The sequence below is a fragment of the Carettochelys insculpta genome, chromosome 5, assembly GCF_033958435.1.
Source record: "Carettochelys insculpta isolate YL-2023 chromosome 5, ASM3395843v1, whole genome shotgun sequence".
NCBI classification, from domain to species: Eukaryota; Metazoa; Chordata; order Testudines; family Carettochelyidae; genus Carettochelys; species Carettochelys insculpta.
Window position 1 is genome coordinate 128,487,983 of NC_134141.1, and position 20,271 is coordinate 128,508,253.

At 50.4% G+C, this 20,271-nt stretch overlaps 2 protein-coding genes across 2 annotated transcripts in view; one reads left to right on the top strand and one right to left on the bottom strand.

The window, feature by feature from the left end:
• Positions 1 to 20,271, top strand: part of LOC142013279 (carbonic anhydrase 9-like) — a 45,856-nt gene that overhangs the window by 16,041 nt on the left and 9,544 nt on the right. Inside the window, exon 2 of the mRNA XM_074994450.1 lies at positions 20,229 to 20,258. Within this exon, the coding sequence (XP_074850551.1) occupies positions 20,229 to 20,258 (30 nt within the window). The remainder of the gene's footprint in view (positions 1 to 20,228; positions 20,259 to 20,271) is intronic.
• On the bottom strand, positions 2,249 to 2,659 carry LOC142013278 (histone H3-like). Its single transcript, XM_074994449.1, has one exon. The coding sequence runs from the start codon at positions 2,657 to 2,659 to the stop codon at positions 2,249 to 2,251; it is 411 nt and encodes a 136-aa protein (XP_074850550.1).

The window sequence follows — 20,271 nt, forward strand, 5'->3', positions numbered from 1 at the left end:
TAAATCCCTGATGATGCGCTGTAGAGGTTTTAGCTGAGGACTGTAGGTGATGGCTAGTGGTGTTCTGTTGGTTTCTCTCTTGGGCTTGTCCTGTAGTAAGAGGCTTTGTGGCACACGTCTGGCTCTGTTGATCTGTTTTTTCACTTCCTCAGGTGGGTATTGCAGTTTCAAGAATGCTTGGTAGAGATCCTGTAGGTGTTTGTCTCTGTCGGAGGGGTTGGAGCAAATGCGGTTATATCTTAGTGCTTGGCTGTAGACAATGGATCGTGTGGTGTGTCTGGGATGGAAGCTGGAGGCATGAAGGTAGGCATAGCAGTCTGTAGGTTTACAGTACAGGGTGGTATTGATGTGTCCGTCGTGTATTAGTACCGTGGTGTCCAGGAAGCGAATCTCCTGTGTGGACTGTTCCAGGCTGAGGTTGATGTTGGGGTGAAAGTTCTTGAAGTCCCGGTGGAATTCCTCCAGAGCCTCCTTCCCGTGGGTCCAGTAGCTGTGTTAGTCTGTATCTTCAGAAACAAAAGAAGTCCTGTGGCACCTTATAGACTGACAGATACATCTGACAAAGCAGATCTTTGCCCACGAAAGTTTATGTTGCAAAATATCTCTTAATCTATAAGGTGTCACAGGACTTCTTGTTGTTATATCTACTGGATCCCCCTTGTCTGCATGTTTGTTAACCCCTTCAAAGAATTCTAATAGATTAGTAAGACATGATATCCTTTTACAGAAACCAGGTTGACTTTTGCCCAACAAATATGTTCTTTTACATGTCTGACAATTTTATTCATTACCATTGTTTCGACTAATTTGCATGGTACTGACATTCGACTTACTGGTCTGCAATTGCCCAGGGGTCGACTCTAGAGCCCTTTTTAAATATTGGTGTTATGTTGGCTGTCTTCCAGTCCTCAGGTACCGCGGGCGATTTAAAGGGTAGGTTGCAAATCACAGTTAATTATTCCGCAATTTCCCATTTGAGTTCCTTCAGAAACCTTGGGTGAGCGCCATCTGGTCCTGGTGATTGCGCACACGTGTATTCGCAGTTAAATACTGATTTATATAGTTTGTACCTGCTACAGACTTCTTTTCTGACAGGTGCTAGAAGGTGTGTTTGTGTCTATGGACATAACTGAAATATCTGTGGGTTTCGATTGCCTCGGTCAGGCTGCGGGGCCCTGCTAATTGCAGGGATGAAAAGTGAGGTCCCATGTAAAAGGTTTGCTCCCCCCTGCTCTACCGCATCCTGGGAGCGCTGAATGAAGCGCGTCCTGTTTGCGTCATGGGGCAAATGTCCACTAGGCTGTTGGGTAAAGCAGTCTCACTCTAATTCTGCTCTCTGGATCTTCCCAGGAGCCATTCACCATCCTGCTCACCTTCCTTGGAAATCGCACTCCTGCGGCTGGTGAGAACTCTGTGTGGAGGAATGACCCCGCACAGACAGTGATTTGGTTCCTGCCCCCAACCCAAATCCCAGATCCACTTCCTGTCTCTCAGCACCTGCTGACCCAGTGCACATAGTCAGGAACCCCCCTGCAGGAGCAGCGAAGCCTGGGGACCCCCACCAGATGGCTGTCTGTGGGGAGGGAATTTCTCTCAGCTTCACCTTGACAAGAGAGGACACGACCCACAAATGGCACCATGCTGCAGGGAAGATTGGCAGCTGTGTTGAGCCTGGTGAACCCAGCACAGCTACAAACTGGAATAGGCTGGTCAGATATAACCACAGCAACACCTCCCCAGCAGGCACTCTGCCCTGTCTGCCAATTAAAGAAGCATTTGTGTACACAGCTCCAGAGACCTTCTCCCGCTCCTTCGGCTCACCTGCACAGGCCCCCACCATGTGCAGAGCCTGTTCCCCCTTTAGCTCACCCCCAGGGCGTCCCACCACAGAGAGGTTCTGTGCTCCATTCAGCTCACCCTGCATGGAGCTGCACCACATATAGATCATATGACCCCTTTTACTGACCCTGCTGGGCTCCCGCACCGCATATCAATCTTGTGACCCTTCCACTCACCTGAGTCCCCTCTTCATGGGCATAGACTTACAGGCAGATCTTAAGGCCACAGCTGATCACAATAGTCATGTAGACTGACCTCTTGCATAGCGCTTAATCCGTTTTCTCCCACCCTGCACACACTCCTCACGTCTCCTGTTCTCTTTGCCTGCCCCCTGCATACAACTGCTGAGCCATCTACCACACTCCGTGTGATTTTTTTGGGGGGTGGTTGTTGGGAGCTAGGGAGCGACCTAAGCCCTCTCCCCACGGATGCGGTGAGCCAGCTGGATATCCGTAGGCATGATAGTGACGCGCTTGGCGTGGATAGCGCGCAGGCTGGTGTCCTCGAAGAGACCCATGAGGTAGGCCTCGCTCGCTTCCTGGAGGGCCATGACAGCCAAATTCTGGAAGTGCAGATCCACCCTGAAGTCCTGGGCGACCTCCCGCACCAGGCGCTGGAAGGGCAGCTTACGGATCAGCAGCTCTGTAGACTTCTGGTAGCAGCGAATTTCCCGCAAGGCTACAGTGCCAGGGCGATAGTGATGAGGCTTCGTCACCCCACCAGTAGCAGGGGCGCTTTTCCAGTCAGCTTTAGTAGCGAGCTGCTTACAGGGCACTTTGCCACCAATAGACTTACGAGCTGTCTGCTTGGTACGAGCCATCTTCGCAGTAAGACACTACTCCTCTGATGGAGCGAGGGCAGGGGGTGCGTGTGAGAGTCAGGCTGGATGTGTGTGACAGGCAGAGCAGCTCCCAGGGCTAAGGATGACCCCTGGGCTGTACCCTAGGCTGGCAGGTAACACCTCTGCCCTGAACACAGAGCAGGGAGGAACCAAGCTGGGTTTGAATCAGAAGTGGCAGTTGGAAGCTGGGGGGAGAGGGAGCTGGAAGGAGTCAGCCTGAGGAGGGGGGAAGCTACACCCCAGAGGGGCACCCCTTGGGCTCCTCTCCCCAGGGTGGGTCAGAGTGACTGTCTCTGCCGGCTGTACTGACCCCTCTGTGCTGAGCTGGGCTCTGTCACCTAATGAATTTCCTTTTCTACCTGCTGAGTGAGAGTCACTCCTGCCTGCAGACGGGGTGCAGTGCATGGGGACCCCTGAACCTCATCACACTCCCCACTTCTCCTCCCTGGGCCCCACACCTCCCTGCACACTCTAGTGCCTTTTTCCATCAGATCAAAGGGATTAATGTCAACGAGGCAGTTCCAGGGGAAAGTGATGCATGTGACTGGTACAGTCAGGAGCTCAGACATCAGCCTGGCCAGCAATTCTGTCAAGATTTGTGGCACAGCCAGATATGCAATAAGGTGTTGGTGGGGGGAGGGGAGGGGAGGCCTAGGGGGATGGACTTAAAACAGCTGTATGGGTATTCCAGTGCTGAGCTGGTTCCTGGTAGCTCTGGTCTGTAGCGCTGCTCTCTCAGCTGTGAGATTGCTCATATGCACTGCTGTGCCATTTCACACACACCTCTAAGGCCCCTCAGTGCAGTGCTGGGCTGTCACAGGACCCACCTCAACCCCCTGAGAAATCAGTTAGACACCTGGAGAGTGGGAGAGAAAAGTGCAGTGATGCTTTTTTCCAAACAGCATTGCTCGTGCTCCGTGTTGGTGGAGAACCAAATTCGACCACATCATAGTACAAAGCCTGGGGCTGTGGTACCTTGGAGAGGCCGTGGCTATGTCTCAGTGCAGGCAGCTTTCAGGAGTTGTCACACACTTCAGTTGGACTTAACAATAATATGCATCAGAGAGGTAGCCGAGTTAGTCTGCGTCTTCAAAACCAGCAAGAAGTCCTGTGGCACCTTATAGACTAACCGATATTTTGGAGCATCAGCTTTTGTGGGCAAAGACCTGTCCATGCGAAAGCTGATGCTCCACAATAGCTGTTAGTCTGTAAGGTGCCTCAGGACTTTTTCTTGTTTTTGAATAATAATATGGAGGTACATAGCTGGAAGGTACGTTCGGAGCTCATTGAGTCTAGTTCCCTGTGCTCTTGGCAGGGCCAAGCATCAGGCCTGATAGGGTGCGTGTGTTTTTTTAAATCTACTTGCCACAGGCCCCTAAATGGCCTACCATAGGAGAGAGCTCACAGCCATGGCGTTAGCAAGCCAATGCGCAAGCCGCTGAGCTACCCTTCCCCTCCACTTAGCTATCATCACTGGCTAGTGTGAAGTGCAAGAAGAAAACATCTCACTCCTGCCTCTGATAGAGGAGGGGATACAGTTTGCCCAGGTTTGAGTAATCTCCTGAATCCATTTGTTGTGTCTGGCCATCCCTGTTCCAGAGCAGGGGGTTCCATAGCATAGGGTCATTTTTTGCCATCTCACTAGATTCTGTGTTTGCCTTGCATGTTTTCTGGCAGTGGGTCAGTTTCCTGGGTCTGACAAGCAGCAAGTGGTGGGGAGACAGGAACTAGGCTGCCTCCTGTTTCCCAGCTCCCTGCCACTCTGGGAGTGAAGAAACTCATCAGCCCTGGTGGGCTGGACAGTTTCCCAGTTCCTGCAAGTCCAGGGGAATTGGGAACCAGGCTGCAGCTTGATACCTGTCTCCCCTCGACTTGTGTGAAAATTCCAGTTACATGGGGGTTGCAGAAATGCGACGTCCATGTAATTTGAGGGTTCACTGTACAAAGAACTTTTGAAGAAACTGTGGACCCAAATCAGAGTAAAGACCAGCTCCGGTTTGAAACTTTTCTACTTGAGATAAGAACGGCTGTTTAGAGTGAGAATTTGCAAGTAACACGTTTCCCAGTGAATTAGAACTAGCTGGGCATTTTAGTTCATTTTAAATTAGTAACTTACTTTGAGCTGACTGCTTTCGCTTGCAACCACTAATTCTACTTTTTGTACTTAATGGAAACACTTTTGTTTATGATCAAGCCCAGTGTAAATAATTGTTATGGGTTGGGGGGCAGGAGAAGCATCTACTCTGCATATCTCTCTTTCACTGACAAAGTGAGAGGACTTTACGAGCTTTCTCTATGTGACATTTTTACCCAGGGTCACATGGATTTGTTTGGAGTTTTGGTCCCTTCTGGGGGATGGTTTCCAGGGAGCTGAGCCCTTAGAACTGAGTCTTCCCACAGCTGAACTGGTTCAGGTTCTGTGTTGCTCTGAAAGGAGCAGTAACCCCAGCTGGGTATCTTGTCTGGGGAGACCAGAGGAGCTGGCCCAGCAGGACAGGGTGGTGGGCAGCCTCAGGGGGCAGGAATTGGGTGTCAGTGGCTTGATCAGCACATGGGGGGATAACCCTCAGGGGCCTTCTGTGATCCAACCCATTGCAGCAGCGCAGAGAGCAGGGTAAAGTGCACGTCTGTCTGCTCTGGGCTCTCGTTGTGATTTTTCAGTGTGTTCTAAGTGCGGTGGCTGGAGAACGGTCAAAGTGGTTCCTGGTTTGTTACTTTTTGTTTGCTCATTTTGGGTGAGGGAGATAGAAGCAGGAAAATCAGCAAAGTGAGTGACAGCGAGGTGCAAAAGAAACTGGAACTTGACAGGGCCCCAGTGGCTGAGAAGGTGGAAGAACTTAATGAACAAATGGAATTAAGGAGGCTGAAGATGGAAGCCCAAGCTGCCAGAGAAGAGGCTGTCCACAAGAGAGCCATGGACACCCTAACCCTAACCCTAACCCTGGTCCTAGCCCTAGAACTGAAGGAGAAAGAATTAGGAGCCCAAAAAGCTGCCCTGGGGAGAGCCCTGGTACTGAAACAGCATGTACAAAAGCCTGCTATAGAGGAGAAAGAGAGACAGAGACACCAGGAAATGCTTGGACTGGACTGGACTGGTCTGTAAGGGTCAGTGCCCCAGTGCAGCAGAATTCACTTCTCCAAAAATCCCTGAGTGGGATTTCCTGTGCCCACCATGTGATGACTCTACAGACATCACCAAGTATTTCTTCATGCACCTTTTGAAGGACTGCGCACCATCCAGTCCATTCCTGAGGATCAGAAAATCACCACCCTGGCTGCAAAACTGAAGGGGAAAGCTTTGGTCATTTCCTGTAAGATGCTTATGGCTCATACTTCAGAGTATGGTAAATTTGAGGATTTGGCTGGAAAACAGATTCCGATACCATCTGACACTTACAGGGTGAAACTTAGATCCCTGCAGAAAAGGGCTGGGCGAAGTAATGTGGCCTGTGGGAACCCAATGACGGATGTGCTAGAGAGGAGGGTGAGAGGGAAAGAAATGACGTGCTTTGAGTGCATGTGTGCTCTGGTTGTTCAGAAACTATTCCTGGGCACAGCTAAGGATGATGGAAAGCAGCGTTTGTGGGACAAAATGGTGGACTTTCTGGAAGTTCTCGCCACTTTTGCTGATCAGCCTGAGCAGTCACAAACACCGAGAAGGGGGAAATCTCAAGCAGAGGGGGTTTAAGTCTGGGGGGAGGCCAGGTGTCTGCTTTGCCCCTGGGAAGGAGGGTGGGCATTTCCTCCCCAACTTCCCTCCCCTGTGACTTGTCCCAGATCTCCTGCACAGAGAAGGGAGCCCACAAGATGCTGTCACTGCAATTCCTCTGATCGTTTGAGGAAGAGACGTCCCTTGCTACGTGGCAGGAGGGGAATGAGCAGCGAGTAACTCATGAAAGTGCTGCTTCCCAGAGTTGCTGCAGATTACACCAGGTCTCTAACCAGGCTAATTCAAAGTCAGGCAGTAAACACGTGAAGTTTGTCAACGTGGCCGAGACACCCCAGCAAGGAGGGAAACTGGGACAGAAATGCTCCAATAAATTGGTTGGTCTGTAAGGTGCCACAGGACCTCTTGTAGTTGTAGATCCAGCCTGACACGGCTCCTCCGCTGGTACTCTTTCGCAGCAGATCAACCAAGACACCTCTTGATGTCTCCCAGAAGCAAACATTTGAAATCCAGGTGCAGAGCCCATATGCGCAACTTCCAGTACAAAAGTGATCCTGGCATATGAGCAATTTAAACGGAACAGGGACCATCAGCTCTTTACAGGCATCTTGCTTAGCCCACTTTGTACACGATGCTAACATATAACAATGACTGCAGCAATTGTTGGTATGTTCATCTCAGAATCCAATAACGTCACAGTGCTGGCTTCTCAAGGTCGGCCAGGAGTCCTGGGCTCAGGACCAGGGTGTTGAGATGGTGGCAGAACATGGACAGGATGAGCTGGTTGAGCACTAGTGTCCTCCCATGCAGTGAGCGGCACCAGCGCAGTCATGTCAACCTCTTCAACTGCTCTGCCACCTTGGCCTCTAAGTCTTGCCAGCTCTCCAGTGGGGACGGCTGCACAGTGGAAAGAAAGGCACCAAGCTACAGAAGCAGACTCACGCTCCACCAGGTGGCCTGAAATGCCGGTGGGAGTGAGCTCACCTGCCACCCAGCCCCATCCAATCACCAGGCCTGAGCTCTTAACCTAGTTGACCTGGGTGGAGGAGACCGCCAGGTAAATGGCTTGACAGGCCTCCACCCACACCAGGTCACTTGGGTCCTGGACCACAAGGAGGACACCGTTAGCATATGCCAATCAGACCAGCCACAGCTCTGGCTCATGGAGCACCAACCCACATCAGCCGCTTCGAAGAGACAGAGGAAAGGTTCTGAGTATACAGCTGACCCTGCCGCAGACAGCCTTGACGTACTCCCCACTCGAAGCTGGCAGATGTGGTCAGGGATCAGTTGAGACCGACCAGACTGTCTGTGACAGTGTGCAGCACTTGGAGAACACCCACAAACTGGGGCTCAAAGCCAAACGTCTGCAGAGTGCCCAGGAGATAGCCGTGGTCCACCCAGTCAAATGCTTATTCTTGGGCCAGGGAGAGGAAGACAAATGATAGACCAAATATGGATTGGATCCTTGGACTATAAGATGGGTAGGAAGATGGTCGGGCCCAACGGGTAGTGGTCAATGGCTCAATATCTGGATGGCGGTCTGTTTCAAGCGGAGTGCCGCCAGGCTCGGTTCTGGGGCCAGTGTTATTCCACATCTTTATTAATGACCTAAATGAGGGACTGGTTTGCACCCTCAGCAAGTTCGCGGATGACACAAAACTAGGGGGAGAGTTAGATACATTGGAGGGTAGAGAGAGAATCCAGAGTGACCTGGATAAATTGGAGGACTGGGCCAAAAGAAATCTGATGCGGTTCAGTAAGGAGAAGTGTAGAGTCCTGCAGCTGGGGCAGAAGAATCCCAAACATTGTTACAGGCTGGGGACCGATTGGCTCAGCAGCAGTAAGATGGAAAGGGGCCTAGGGGTTATGGTGGATGGAAGGCTGGATATGAGTCAACAGTGTGCCCTTGTAGCCAAGAAAGCTAACGGCATACTGGGGTATTAGGAAGAGCATTTCAAGCAGATCTAGGGAAGTAGTTATTCCTCTTTATTCGGCACTGGTGAGGCCACATCTGGAATATTGTGTCCAGTTTTGGGCCCCCCAGTATAAAAAGGATGTGGATTTGCTCAAGCAGGTTCAGCGAAGGGCAACAAAAATGATTAAGGGTCTGGAGCACAAGACCTATGAGGAGAGGCTGAGGGATTTGGGCTAGTTTAGTTTACAGAAGAGAAGACGTAGAGGTGATTTAATAGCAGCCTTCAACTTCCTGAAGGGGAGCTCTGAAAAGGAGGGTGAGAAACTGTGCTCAGTGGTGTCAGATGGCAGAACAAGGAGTAATGGTCAGAAATTGAGGAGGGAAAGGTGTAGGTTAGATATTAGAAAAAACTACTTCACCAGGCAGGTGGTGAAGCATTGGAATGCGTTGCCTAGCGAGGTGGTGGATTCTCCATCCCTTGAGGTTTTTAAGTCCTGGCTGGACAAGGTCCTGGCTGGGATGACTTAGTGGGAGTTGATCCTGCTTGAAGCAGGTGGCTGGACTAGATGACCTCCTGAGGTCCCTTCCAGCCCTATGATTCTGTGATTCTGTGACCATTCCTACTCCCGAGTTCCAAGGCACCCCAAACCAAATACAGATTGTCAAAGATGCTATGGGCTGGGATAGCATAGGCTGGGTCTGGATGGACCACATCTACCAGTACAAACTGCAGCCACAGCAGGATGGCCTTCATGACAATTTTACAGTTCACGCTGAGGAGTGAGGTGGGATGCCAGCTCAAAAGACTGCAGTAGTTCCTGTTTTGGGGTAGTGAGGCAATCACCACTTGCCGTCATGACAAAGGGAGGACCCTGCTCGTTAATGACTCAGACCAGACACTGGCAAGGCCCAAGCCAAGGATGTCGGAGAAAACACGGCAGAACTCTACAGCCAGCCCATCCATGCCCAGGGATTCATTGGTGGGTATGAGATGGAAGGTTTCTTCAGATTATTATTATTATTGGTATTATTGGGCTAAGAGGGTCTTACCCATGAAAGCTCATGACCTAATAAATGTATTAGTCTTTTAGGTGCTACAAAACTGCTTGTTATTTGTGAAGCTGCAGACTAATGTGGCTGCCCCCTAGAGACTTCTGAGGTAGACAGAACCCTCATTCACAGCACTGTACCTTTATGCACAGCCAGACAGCTCTCTTCCTCATGCAAACGTCTACAGGAGCGATTCCCAACCTATGGGCCACGACCCAAACATGGGTCATGATTACATTTTATAAAGGTTGCTGGCTGGGCAGTTCTGAGCCACATGTGGCTCTTAAAGGAGCCATTTGTGGCTCCTGACACTGCCTCTTGACTCCTGCTCCAGCTCCCAGTCCCTGTCCTGCCGTGCTGAAATGGAACTAAATTTAATTCATCTAACAGCCAGCAGGAGGGATCCAGCCTTTAAAACAATTAAATTGTGTCCCATTTCAGCTCAGCAGGGCAGGGAACTTCCCCGCTGCAACTGGGGGAAGGGAGTAGGAGGGCTGGGAGAAGCCATGCAGAGAAGTAGGCCGTGGCCCAGCAAAGGGGAAGCAGGGGTCAGTGGCGGCAGCATGGAACTCCCATGTGAGGTAAGTGCGGGGGCTAGGAGGGGTTTAAGCCTAGGGACAAGTTGGTGAGAGCCAGCCAGTGCTCCACACCCCAGCTGGCTCCAGGCCACATGGCTGCAGAGGATCCCACCACTCCCCCAGCCAGGGGTTCCATGGCTGGTGCTGCCGTCCAGGGCTCTGCATGTAGATATATCTTTGTTCTAACTATTTTCTCATTGGAGTTTTTAAATAATGCGTCAAGTCATTTTCAGTATGATTGTATTCAGCCCCATTCTATGGAAATTCAGTTCTATTTTGTAGAACAGTTCCTAGAAGTAGGGAAGGTAAAGAAAAACCTCTCTGTGCCCTTTATTTTCCAATTACTGCATTGATTGCAGTGGAGTGAATGAGGGGTGAATGGGATGGTGAGGGAGACCAGCACCGCCACATACTTACAAGGTAACAGAGATGTATCACAGGGGTAGCTGTGTTAGTCTGTATCTTTGAGGACAACCAGAAGACCTGTGGCACCTTGTAGACTAACAGATATTTTGGAGCATAAGCTTTCCTGGGCAAAGACCTGCTTCATCAGATGCATGAGTGGGGCGGGGGGAAGGGTTCAGAGGACTATTTAAAGAAGGGGGTGCCAGTAAAAGGGAGGGCCACAGCTGATTAAGTCTATTCAGTCAGGGTGGAAATGGCCCATTATCAGTAGCAATTTACAAAAGCAATTTCTCTGCTCTGGAAGTTCACACCTCCACATTAGAATGTGACAATGGGCCACATCCCCCCAACTGTTCTGACTGTTTTTTTTCTCCTCTCTTGAAGTATGCTACTGACAAGGGGCCATTTCCACCCTGACTGAATAGCAAGGAAGGGTCCTGTGGCACCTTCTGTTATAGACTAACAGAAAAGTTTTGATCATGAGCTTTCATGAGCACAGATTCACTTCATCAGATGCTGGTCTTGGAAATCGGCAGGGCCAGGTATAAATAGGCTCTGTAGACTACACTCACACCAAAATGCAAGTCTACAGAGCCTGCATCCTCAGCACCCTCCTTTATGGCAGCGAGACTTGGACCCTGTATGCCCGCCAGGAAAAGAGGCTGAACGTCTTCCACTTGCGCTGCCTCAGGCGCATCCTTGGAATATCATGGAAGGACAGAGTGACCAACACCGCCGTCCTCGAGCAAGCTGGAATCCCAACCATGCACACCCTCCTCAGGCAGCGTCGACTCCACTGGCTTGGCCACATCCACAGGATGAATGATGGAAGGATTCCAAAAGACATCCTGTATGGTGAGCTAGCCTCTGGCAAAAGACCTCCCGGACGTCCCCAGTTGCGCGACAAAGATATCTGCAAGAGAGACCTCGGAGAGGTAGACATCGAGCTGGACGACTGGGAAGAACTAGCAGACGACCACAGCAGATGGAGGCAGGGGTTACACAAGGGCCTTCAGAAGGGCGAGATGAGGATCAGACAGCTAGCAGAGGAGAAGCGAGCGCACAGAAAGCACACTAAGGACTTGCCAGACACCCACCACATCTGCAAGAGATGCAGCAAGGACTGTCACTCTTGTGTGGGTCTTCATAGTCACAATAGATGCTGTAAATGAAGTCCTCAATTGAAACTTTAAAGGGCGCGATCCATAGTCTATGCAGACTGAAGGATGCCTACTACTACTACTAGGTATAAATAAGCCAGAGCAAGGGTGGAGATAACAAGGTTAGCTCAGTCAGGAAGGGTGAGGCTTACTACCAGCAGTTGATCTGGAGGTGTGAACACCAAGGGAGGGGCTGCAAATGGCTGGCTAAATACAGAAGCAGCTTCCCCTCCCTTGGTGTTCAAACCTCCAGATCAACTGCTGGTAGTAAGCCTCACCCTTGCTGACCGAGCTAACCTTGTTATCTCCACCCTTGCTCTGGCTTATTTATAACTGGCCCTGCAGATTTCCAAGACCAGCATCTGATGAAGTGAGTCTGTGCTCACGAAAGCTCACGCTCAACACTTTTCTGTTAGTCTATAAGGTGCCACAGGACCCTTCATTGCTGTTACTGATCCAGACTAACACGGCTACCCCTCTGATACCTGACTGAATAGACCTTGTCAGCTCTGGCCCTCCCTTTTACTGGTACCCCCTCTTTAAATACTCCTCAGAAACCCCCCACCCCCTACTCATGCATCTGATTAAGTGGATCTTTGCCCACGAAATCTCATGCTCCAAAATATGTTAGTCTATAAGGTGCCACAGGACTTCTTGTTGTTCTCGAAGGTAACAGAGAGGTGGCCGTGTTAGTCGGCGCTCCAACAAAACAAACCAGCAGAAATGTAGCACTTTAAAGACTAACAAAGAGATTGATGCAGTGATGAGCTGTCGTGGGACAGACGCACTTCATCAGATCAAAACAAAAAGCAGTCAAGTAACACTTTAAAGACTAGCAAAATAGTTTATTGGGTGAGCTGTCGTGGGACAGACCCACTTCTTCAGACAAGTCTCAAGAAGTGGGTCTGTCCCACGAAAGCTCACCCAATAAACTATTTTGCTAGTCTTTAAAGTGCTACTTGACTGCTTTTTGTTCTGATAGTGTATAGACTAGCACGGCTTCCTCTCTGTTACTATTCATCAGATCAATTTCATTTCAAATACAGACAGACATTTATAAGTACAGAGGACCAAAAAGAAAAAAATTGCGATAAAAACTGACAAATCAAATAGGATAGAAGGAAGGGAGTGAAAGGTCGGGGAATGTTAATTGTCCTATCTGAGATAATTACGAGCATCAAAGAAAGGGAGGCAGTCCTTGTAATGTGTGCGGTAGTTGATGTCTCTGTTCATACCATGCATTAGTGTGTCGAATTTAAATATGTATTCTGACTGAGAAGCCTCTTGCTCCAATTTGTTGTTAAATTCTCTGTGATGCAGGACATAGATTCTGAGGTCTTTAGCAGAATGGCCCACTCCATTGAAGTGTTCACTGACCGGCTTATGTGTATTGAGTTTCTTGATGTCTGCTCTGTGTCCATTTATTCTTGCAAGGGTTGGAGAAGGTAGATCCAAGACCAATGAGAAGAACATGCAGATGACACTAAGCTGGGGGAGAGGTAGATATGCTGGAGGGTAGGGACAGGGTCCAGACTGACTTAGACAAACTGGAAGACTGGGCTGCAAGAAGTCTGATGAGGTTCAATAAGGACAAGCGCAGAGTCCTGCACTTGGGCCGGAAGAATCCCAAGCATTGTTACAGGCTGGGGTCTGACTGGCTTGGTAGTAGTTTTGCAGAAAAGGACCTGGGAGTTGTAGTGGATGAGAAGCTGGACATGAGTTAACAGTGTGCCGTTGTAGCCAAGAAAGCTAATGGAATATTAGGTTGCATCAAGAGGAGCGTTGCCAGTAGATCCAGAGAAGTGATTATTCCTCTTTATTTGGCTTTGGTGAGGCCGCATCTGGAGTACTGCGTCCAGTTCTGGGCCCCCAGTTATAGGAAGGATGTGGATATACTGGAGAGGGTCCAGTGGAAGGCGACCAAAATAATTAGGGGGCTGGAGCATACGACCTATGAAGAAAGGTTGAGGTAATTGAGACTGTTTAGTCTGCAGAAGTGAAGACTGGGGGCGAGGACTTGATAACAGCCTTCAACTTACTGAAGGGAGGCTGCAAAGAGGCTGGAGAGAGGCTGTTCACAGTGGTCATGGATGGCAGAACATGGAACAATGGTCTCAAGTTGTGATTGGGAAGGTCCATGTTGAACATTAGGAAAAACTTTTTCACTAGAAGGGTGGTGAAGCATTGGAATGGGCTACCCAGGGGAGTGGAGGAGTCTCCATCCCTGGAGGTGTTTAAGTCTTGCCTCAACAAAGCCCTGGCTGGACTGATCTGATGGGTTTGGTCCTGCCTAGGGCAGGGGGCTGGACTCGATGGCTTTTTTAGGTCTCTTCCAGCTCTATTGTTCTATGATTCTATGAACAATGGAGCCTGTGAAGTGGGCCCATTGAAAGAAGACTGGACACATGGACACCTTGGGAGTCACCAGCAAGTGCCGCCTTCGGAAGCACCGCCCAGGAGAAGGTGCTCAATGCATATTCATACGATTGCTCTTGCAGATTGTGAGTATGAATGAGCCGGCTAACCGGTGTCAACCTGCACGCGAGAGAGGATGCTATCAGTGGAAGCATTTTGCACAGGGACCCCGGGTTTGTCTTGTCAGCACTGGAGCACCGATCCGGATCGGCAGGAGCCCGGCTCCACCCCCCCCCCCAACTCACCTGCCCAGCGCAGTTAGGGGAGCAACTATTCATAACAGAAACAAGACAGGAGTGTGCTTGTGTGTGTGTGTGTGTGATATCATATGCATATGTTGTGTTGATTGCCATATGCGTATTACCGATTAATGCGGTGTCTTGCCTTTCCCCTGAAAAGATCCTGCTCAGGACTTTTCAGTACAACGTTTTGGTGGAGAATCGTGAAAGGGGGAAGGTACCACAAGTGTTTACTGGGTAATGAAGCATAAACGTTCAGAAATGTGGGAAAGTGACGATAAACTCTTGAAACAGAGCATTCAAACCCTTGAGCTAGACGCTTGGGAACAGAGTATTGCAAACCTTGCACTGCAGCGCTGGTCGGTCAGTGGTCGATCAGCCAGGTGTGCGCATCCCCGGCTGTAGGATTCCCGGGCTGGGGCAGGACTAGAGTCCTTGCTTCCCCCTCGTGGGGTGAGGGCGCTGAGACAAACTGGTGAAGACGTTGTTTTTAGGTATCTGTAACCTCAGCTGTAGAGTCCTGAGCACTGGGGAGGTGTAGGATCCCTGCCCAGGCCATGAGGGGTCCAGTAATCAGTATGAGAAACCCCTGGCTGTGGAGACCTCCCATAAGGACGGAGCTTAGTGTCTCCAGTCATATTTCTGAATGGCAGCACTGCGCCGTTGGGGACATTGGTTCATAGCATTGTGTGCTGGGATACTTTGTAATACTCTGGGAGGTTTCTACACTGAGGGATACTTTGTAACCATTGTGGGCTGGGTCTACTCTTAATAACAGCTCAGGAAGAAGGAGTCCAGGGTAAGGGAGGGTGCTGTAACCCCTAGAAGAGAGGGGAACAGGAAAAAATTGTATTATGTAAAAGAAGAAACTCCTTTTAAGCAACTCTTGCAGAAATTCAGGACAAACTGTGAAAAAAAAAAAAAAACCCAAACCCTACTGACAGTTTTAAATCTAAAAGCAAGCCAAGCCATGTGTGTGCATGCAAATGACCTATCTGCCAGCACAAAGAAGCTTTGCAGGTAGTTGCTCAGCAGACGACTTGAAGTCACAAAGTTCTAATTATTTTGGAACATAAGCTTTTGTGGGCAAAGAGCGGCTTCATCAGATGCAGCCACGAAAGCCTGTGCTGCAACAAATCTGTCAGTTTATAAGGTGCCACAGGACTTCTTGTCGTTTTGCAGCTACAGACTCACATGCCTGCCCCTGATAATTTGCATGTAACTAGTTTCCTAGTGAATTAGAACTAGCGAGGTGTTTTTTGTTCATTTTAAATTAGTAACTTTGATGTGGCTGTTTTCATTTGCAACCACTTAATTCTACTTTTTGTACTTAATGAAAACACTTTTGTGTTTTATTCAGGCCAGCGTAAATCATCATTACCTGAGGGGGTGGGGCAACCACTGTGCGCTCTCTCTCTTTCACTGGCAAAGTAAGAGGACTTGATGAGCTTCTTGTGTGCGAAACTTTTACACGGGCTCAGCTGGATTTGTTTGAGTCCCTTCTGGGGGCTGGTTTCCGGGGTGCTGAGCCCTGAGAATGGCATCTTCCCAGGGCTGAACTTGTCAGCAGCTGCATTGCTCTGAAAGGGGCAGTAACCCTGGCTGTGTGCCTGGCCTGGGGAGACCGGAGGAGCTGGCTCAGCAGGACAGGGTGGCGGGGAGCCCCAGGGGGCAGGACTTGGGTGTCAGTGGCCTGATCAGCACGCGGGGAGATAACCCTCAGGGACCTTCTGTGATCCAACCCGCCACATATGTGTTCTGGCAACAGTAAGCAAAATGTCTTGCTGGCCACACCTAGAACCCCTTGGGCTGTAAGTTGCCCACCCGAGGCCTAGGCAGACTGAGCAATGGGCTCAGAGCAGGGGTTGCAGGCAGGATGCTACACAGTGCTGTGCAGTCAGAAGCTGTCACTCCCTTTGTTATCCTTGTTACTGTCTCACCACAGTATCATTCTCCTTCCTCACCCCTTTGTCGCCCTCACCCCAAACCAGCTCCCCAAACAAACTCCATCACACCCTCTTTACCTCCATCTGCTCCCCACACTGCCCTCCGTCACTTTGCTAGATACTTTGTGCTGTGCTGTGAACACCCCTGGGGCTCTGCATCCTGCCTCCTGCCTCCTAGCACATGCTGCTGGCTGGAAGGGCTGCTTGCATCAGGGGCTGGGGGGAGTCAGGGGAACGGTGGAATGTGGTTAACATTATGCGGTTGCGCTGGGATGCGAGGGAGCTGCACTGGCAGTGTTCTGGGGAGTGGTTGCTCTCCGTGGGTTGCATCATTTCCTCCAACCATGCCCAGAGATGCACTGGATCGGTGTGGTTGGTGGATGCGATGGTGAGACAGGCCCTGCTCACTGGTGCTAGAGGGGCAGGCCTGGGGGTCTGGGTGGTGTGGGTGCAGCAGTGGACAGTATCAGGAGGGGCTTCAGGCTGTGTCCTTGTAAATCTGCTGGGAAGGTCATTGGGGCAGGGTGTGTGTGCAGAGACCCTCCCTGACCTGGGGCCTCTGGCCATTGGAGCAGTGTATACAGCAACGGCAATTCTGACACAGAGACGGCAGGAGCCACAGGGCATCTGTAGGGTTCATTGAACAGAAATTACAACCTCTTTCTCTTCCGTGGCTCAGGGTGTCTCCTCGCTTGTGGCTAACAGCTCCCTGGCCTAGGCCCACTCTCTGTAACAGCTCTGTTTCCACACGCACGAGCCTTTCCCACGCGATGAGGGATTTATGATGCCAGTGGGGTGTAGCTCGTTGTGCAGGGCCAGGGTTTCTCAAGAAGTCAGCCCGTAGTTTGCAAGGACTTTGAATGTCGGGCCACAGACCTGGATGCCAGTGCAGGAAGTGGGGCACTCAGAACAGGACTGGTCTGCTGAACCAGGGGGCTGCCGTATCCTGCACCCTCTGGAGTTTTCTCCTGCCTGACCCGGTAGAGTTTGGCTCCTGAAAGCTGAGTGCAGCTGGGGCTGCACTAGATGGGATCGTGCCCCAAACCAGGTGTACTTTCCTCCTTTGATGCTCTTCACAGGTTTCTAAGGTCACAACACAGGTACTGAATTGTACCCAGTTTAATCACATTTTGAGCTCCTGTTTACAAACCTAAAATCCCCTATTGGCCTCCATGTGGTGAGGAGAGGTGAGGGCAAGGACGGGAAACACAGAAGCCAGAGATCTGAGTGGCTGGGTCCCTGGGGTGCCAGGTGAGGTCACCCCGTTAGGGTGAACAGCAAAGAATGGGGCACACGATGACCAGAGTTGGTGTATATTCCAATATGCAGCTTTACTAAGCCAGCACGGAACAGCCTCCATGATATCTGACTGGGTACCCAGTTCCTTCAAAGCACCTCAGCTGAGGTCCCACCTAAGCCAAATCTGGGGTGGATCACTGACAATCTTATTCATCATCTAAGACAGTTCTATCAGTCCCAAAGCATCAGACTCAGTACCTCCCATGTTAATCAGCATTTTAGATCTTACCCAAAACATGCTGACAGCCAGTTCTTAGTAACCAACCTACAGCTGATTGAAGGAGAAAAGGGAGAGCGTCCTGGTTAGAAGATCTGTATAGCCACAGGCCTGAGCACAAGTCTGAGATGTGACTCAGAGGAGAGATGGTGAGCTTTGTTGTTGCACAGAGTTCTTTCAGAGTTCGTCCAAAGGGTTCATATTCAGAGGGAATCCGGGTTGGGACTGAAGAGCTCAGTCCTGACACTTACACTTCGTCAATGAAGCTTAAGCAGATCTGAGATAAAAAAGATCTGGACCAAGAAGTGCAATTGCCCCCAACCTGCATGGCGAAAACAAACAATGAAGCCCTTAAAATCAGCCAGAAGTCTTGTGGCACCTTAGAGACTAACATATTTTGGAGCACAAGCTTTTGTGAGCAAAGCCCCACTTCATCAGATGCAAGATGTTCACAACTGCTCATTAACTGCTGATAAAGGGCCACATCCTCCAGACCTCATCAACTCTGGCCCTCCCCGTGACTGAGACTCCCTCCTTAAATCCTCCTCTGACCCCCCTCCACCACTCATGCATCTGACGCAGCGGGTCTTTGCCCACAAAAGCTTGTGCTCCAAATTATCTGTTAGTCTCTTAGGTGCTCCAGGACTGCTTGTTGGTTTTGAAGATTCAGACTCGCTCGGCTCCCCCTCTGATACTTGTCACCAAAGAAGTCATTAAGCACCTCTGCCGTTTCCACATTTTAGTCGCTGTTTTCTCTCTTCTTCAAATAACAGTCCTCCCCCGGCCTTTGTCTTGCTCTTGCTTCACGGCCAGCTTCCTGGGGCTGACTCCCGTTTCAGCTTCTTTACTGCAGAGGACTGGTTCCAACCCACAGGCCTTCCAGCCCCCCCGCCGCCAGTGGGCAGGCTCTGCTTTTCCTACTTCCCCTGCATCTGAAGAAGTGAGTCTGTGCTCACGAAAGCTCATGCTCTAAACTTTTCTGTTAGTCTATAAGGTGCCACAGGACCCTTCGTTGCTGCTAATTTTTCTAAGTAATTTTTAACTTGTTCTTTATGTATTTTATCCTCTAAACCTCCCCCCTTCCCACTAGCCTGCATTGTGTCAGGCACTTCTGCATTGGCCTTCTTGCTGAAGACTGAAACAAAGATGTCATTAAGCACCTCTGCCATTTTCAAATTTCCTGGTACTATTTCCGCCTCCTCACTGAGTAGTGGGCCTATCCTGTCCTTCGTATTCCACTTGCTCCTGGTATATTTACAGAATGGCATCTTGTTACCCTTTACATCTCTAGCTAACATGAGCTCATTCTTTGCCTTGGCCTTTCTAATCTTGCCCCTGCCTACATGCATTGTTGCTTATATTCATCGTTTGTAATTTCTCCTACTTTCCATTTTTTATACAACTCCTTTTTGATTCTGAGATCATGCAAAATCTCCTAGCTAAGCCATCATGGTCTTTTACCATACTTTCTAGCTTTCCTATACAGCAGTATAGTTTGCAATTACCTCTTTGTATATCACAAGAACCAGAAGTCACCCAATGAAATCAGCAAGGAGCAGGTTTAAAACAAATCGAAGGAAGTGGTTTGTCGTTCAGTGGCATGGCCAACCTGTGGAACTCCTTGCCAGGGGATGCTGTGACAGTCAAAGGGTCAGTGTGGGAAGCAGGGCCTGTCAGCTGGGAAGAACCTCTCAGGGAAAGAATCATTTGTGTCCTGGCTAAACATGGTCCTCTGCTGTCCACCATGGTGAGTGCTGTTTAAGTTGGGTGGGTTGGACACCAGGCTGTTGTAGCACTGTGGGTGGGGACAAGATTGTGCCCTGTGCTTGGAGGTGTTGCATGCTCAGAGCTGGGAATGCAGGTGTGGGTATTTCTGTGGAGTGATGCTGATGGCTGGTACCCGCCCCCCTCCCCCTTCACTAGGCTCCACTTACACGGTGAAAGAATGAGTCTCCCTGTCAGCCTTAGCGGAGAGCCAGCCAGCTTTAGCTCAAACGGTAGAGGCTCCTGCACAGAGGTCCCAGGTCTGAGTCTGCTGGTGGGTGGCTGTAATGCTGCCTCAGTCCTGATGGCCACAGTTCAAGAAGGAAGTTGATAAAGTGCAGTGGGACCAGTGATGAGCCAGAAGAGCGACTACACAGGCAGGGAACCCACCTTCTCTCTGCACGCGGTCCGGGTGCCACCCAGTGTGCTACAGGTGTGGGTTACACCTGCTCTTTGAGAGCAAGGGCCCAGAAGAGGCTGAGCGCAGAGAAGGAGCTGCTTTGGCGCTAGCTGGGCGAATCGCAGAGCATTTGAACTAGCTCTTGGTGCACCGTCACTTCATCAGGCGCCAACCCTTTACAAATGGCCCAGATTCCCAGTGTTCCAGATGCCTCCTGTTGGGCTGAGTGAGCAGGAGGGGGCCCTCCAAAGGGGCCTTTCTCCGAGTGCGTCTGAGAGAGGAGCTGGCCCTGACACCATGGGGACTCTGCCGTCTCCAACCTGTGCAAGCAGAGCAGGGAAGGGTGAGAAACCAGGAGGGGTGTGGGGTGCTCCAGCTGAGCCTGGGTGGGGATTGGAGGGAGCGCTGCCTGGAACTGGTTTGTTTGCTTCCAGCTCATGGCTTCCTCTCTCTCTCCCTCTCTCTCTCTCTCTCTCTCTCTCTTTTCAAGGTCCAGGCCACAGTCACTGGAGCTATGCAGGTAAATACCCTGT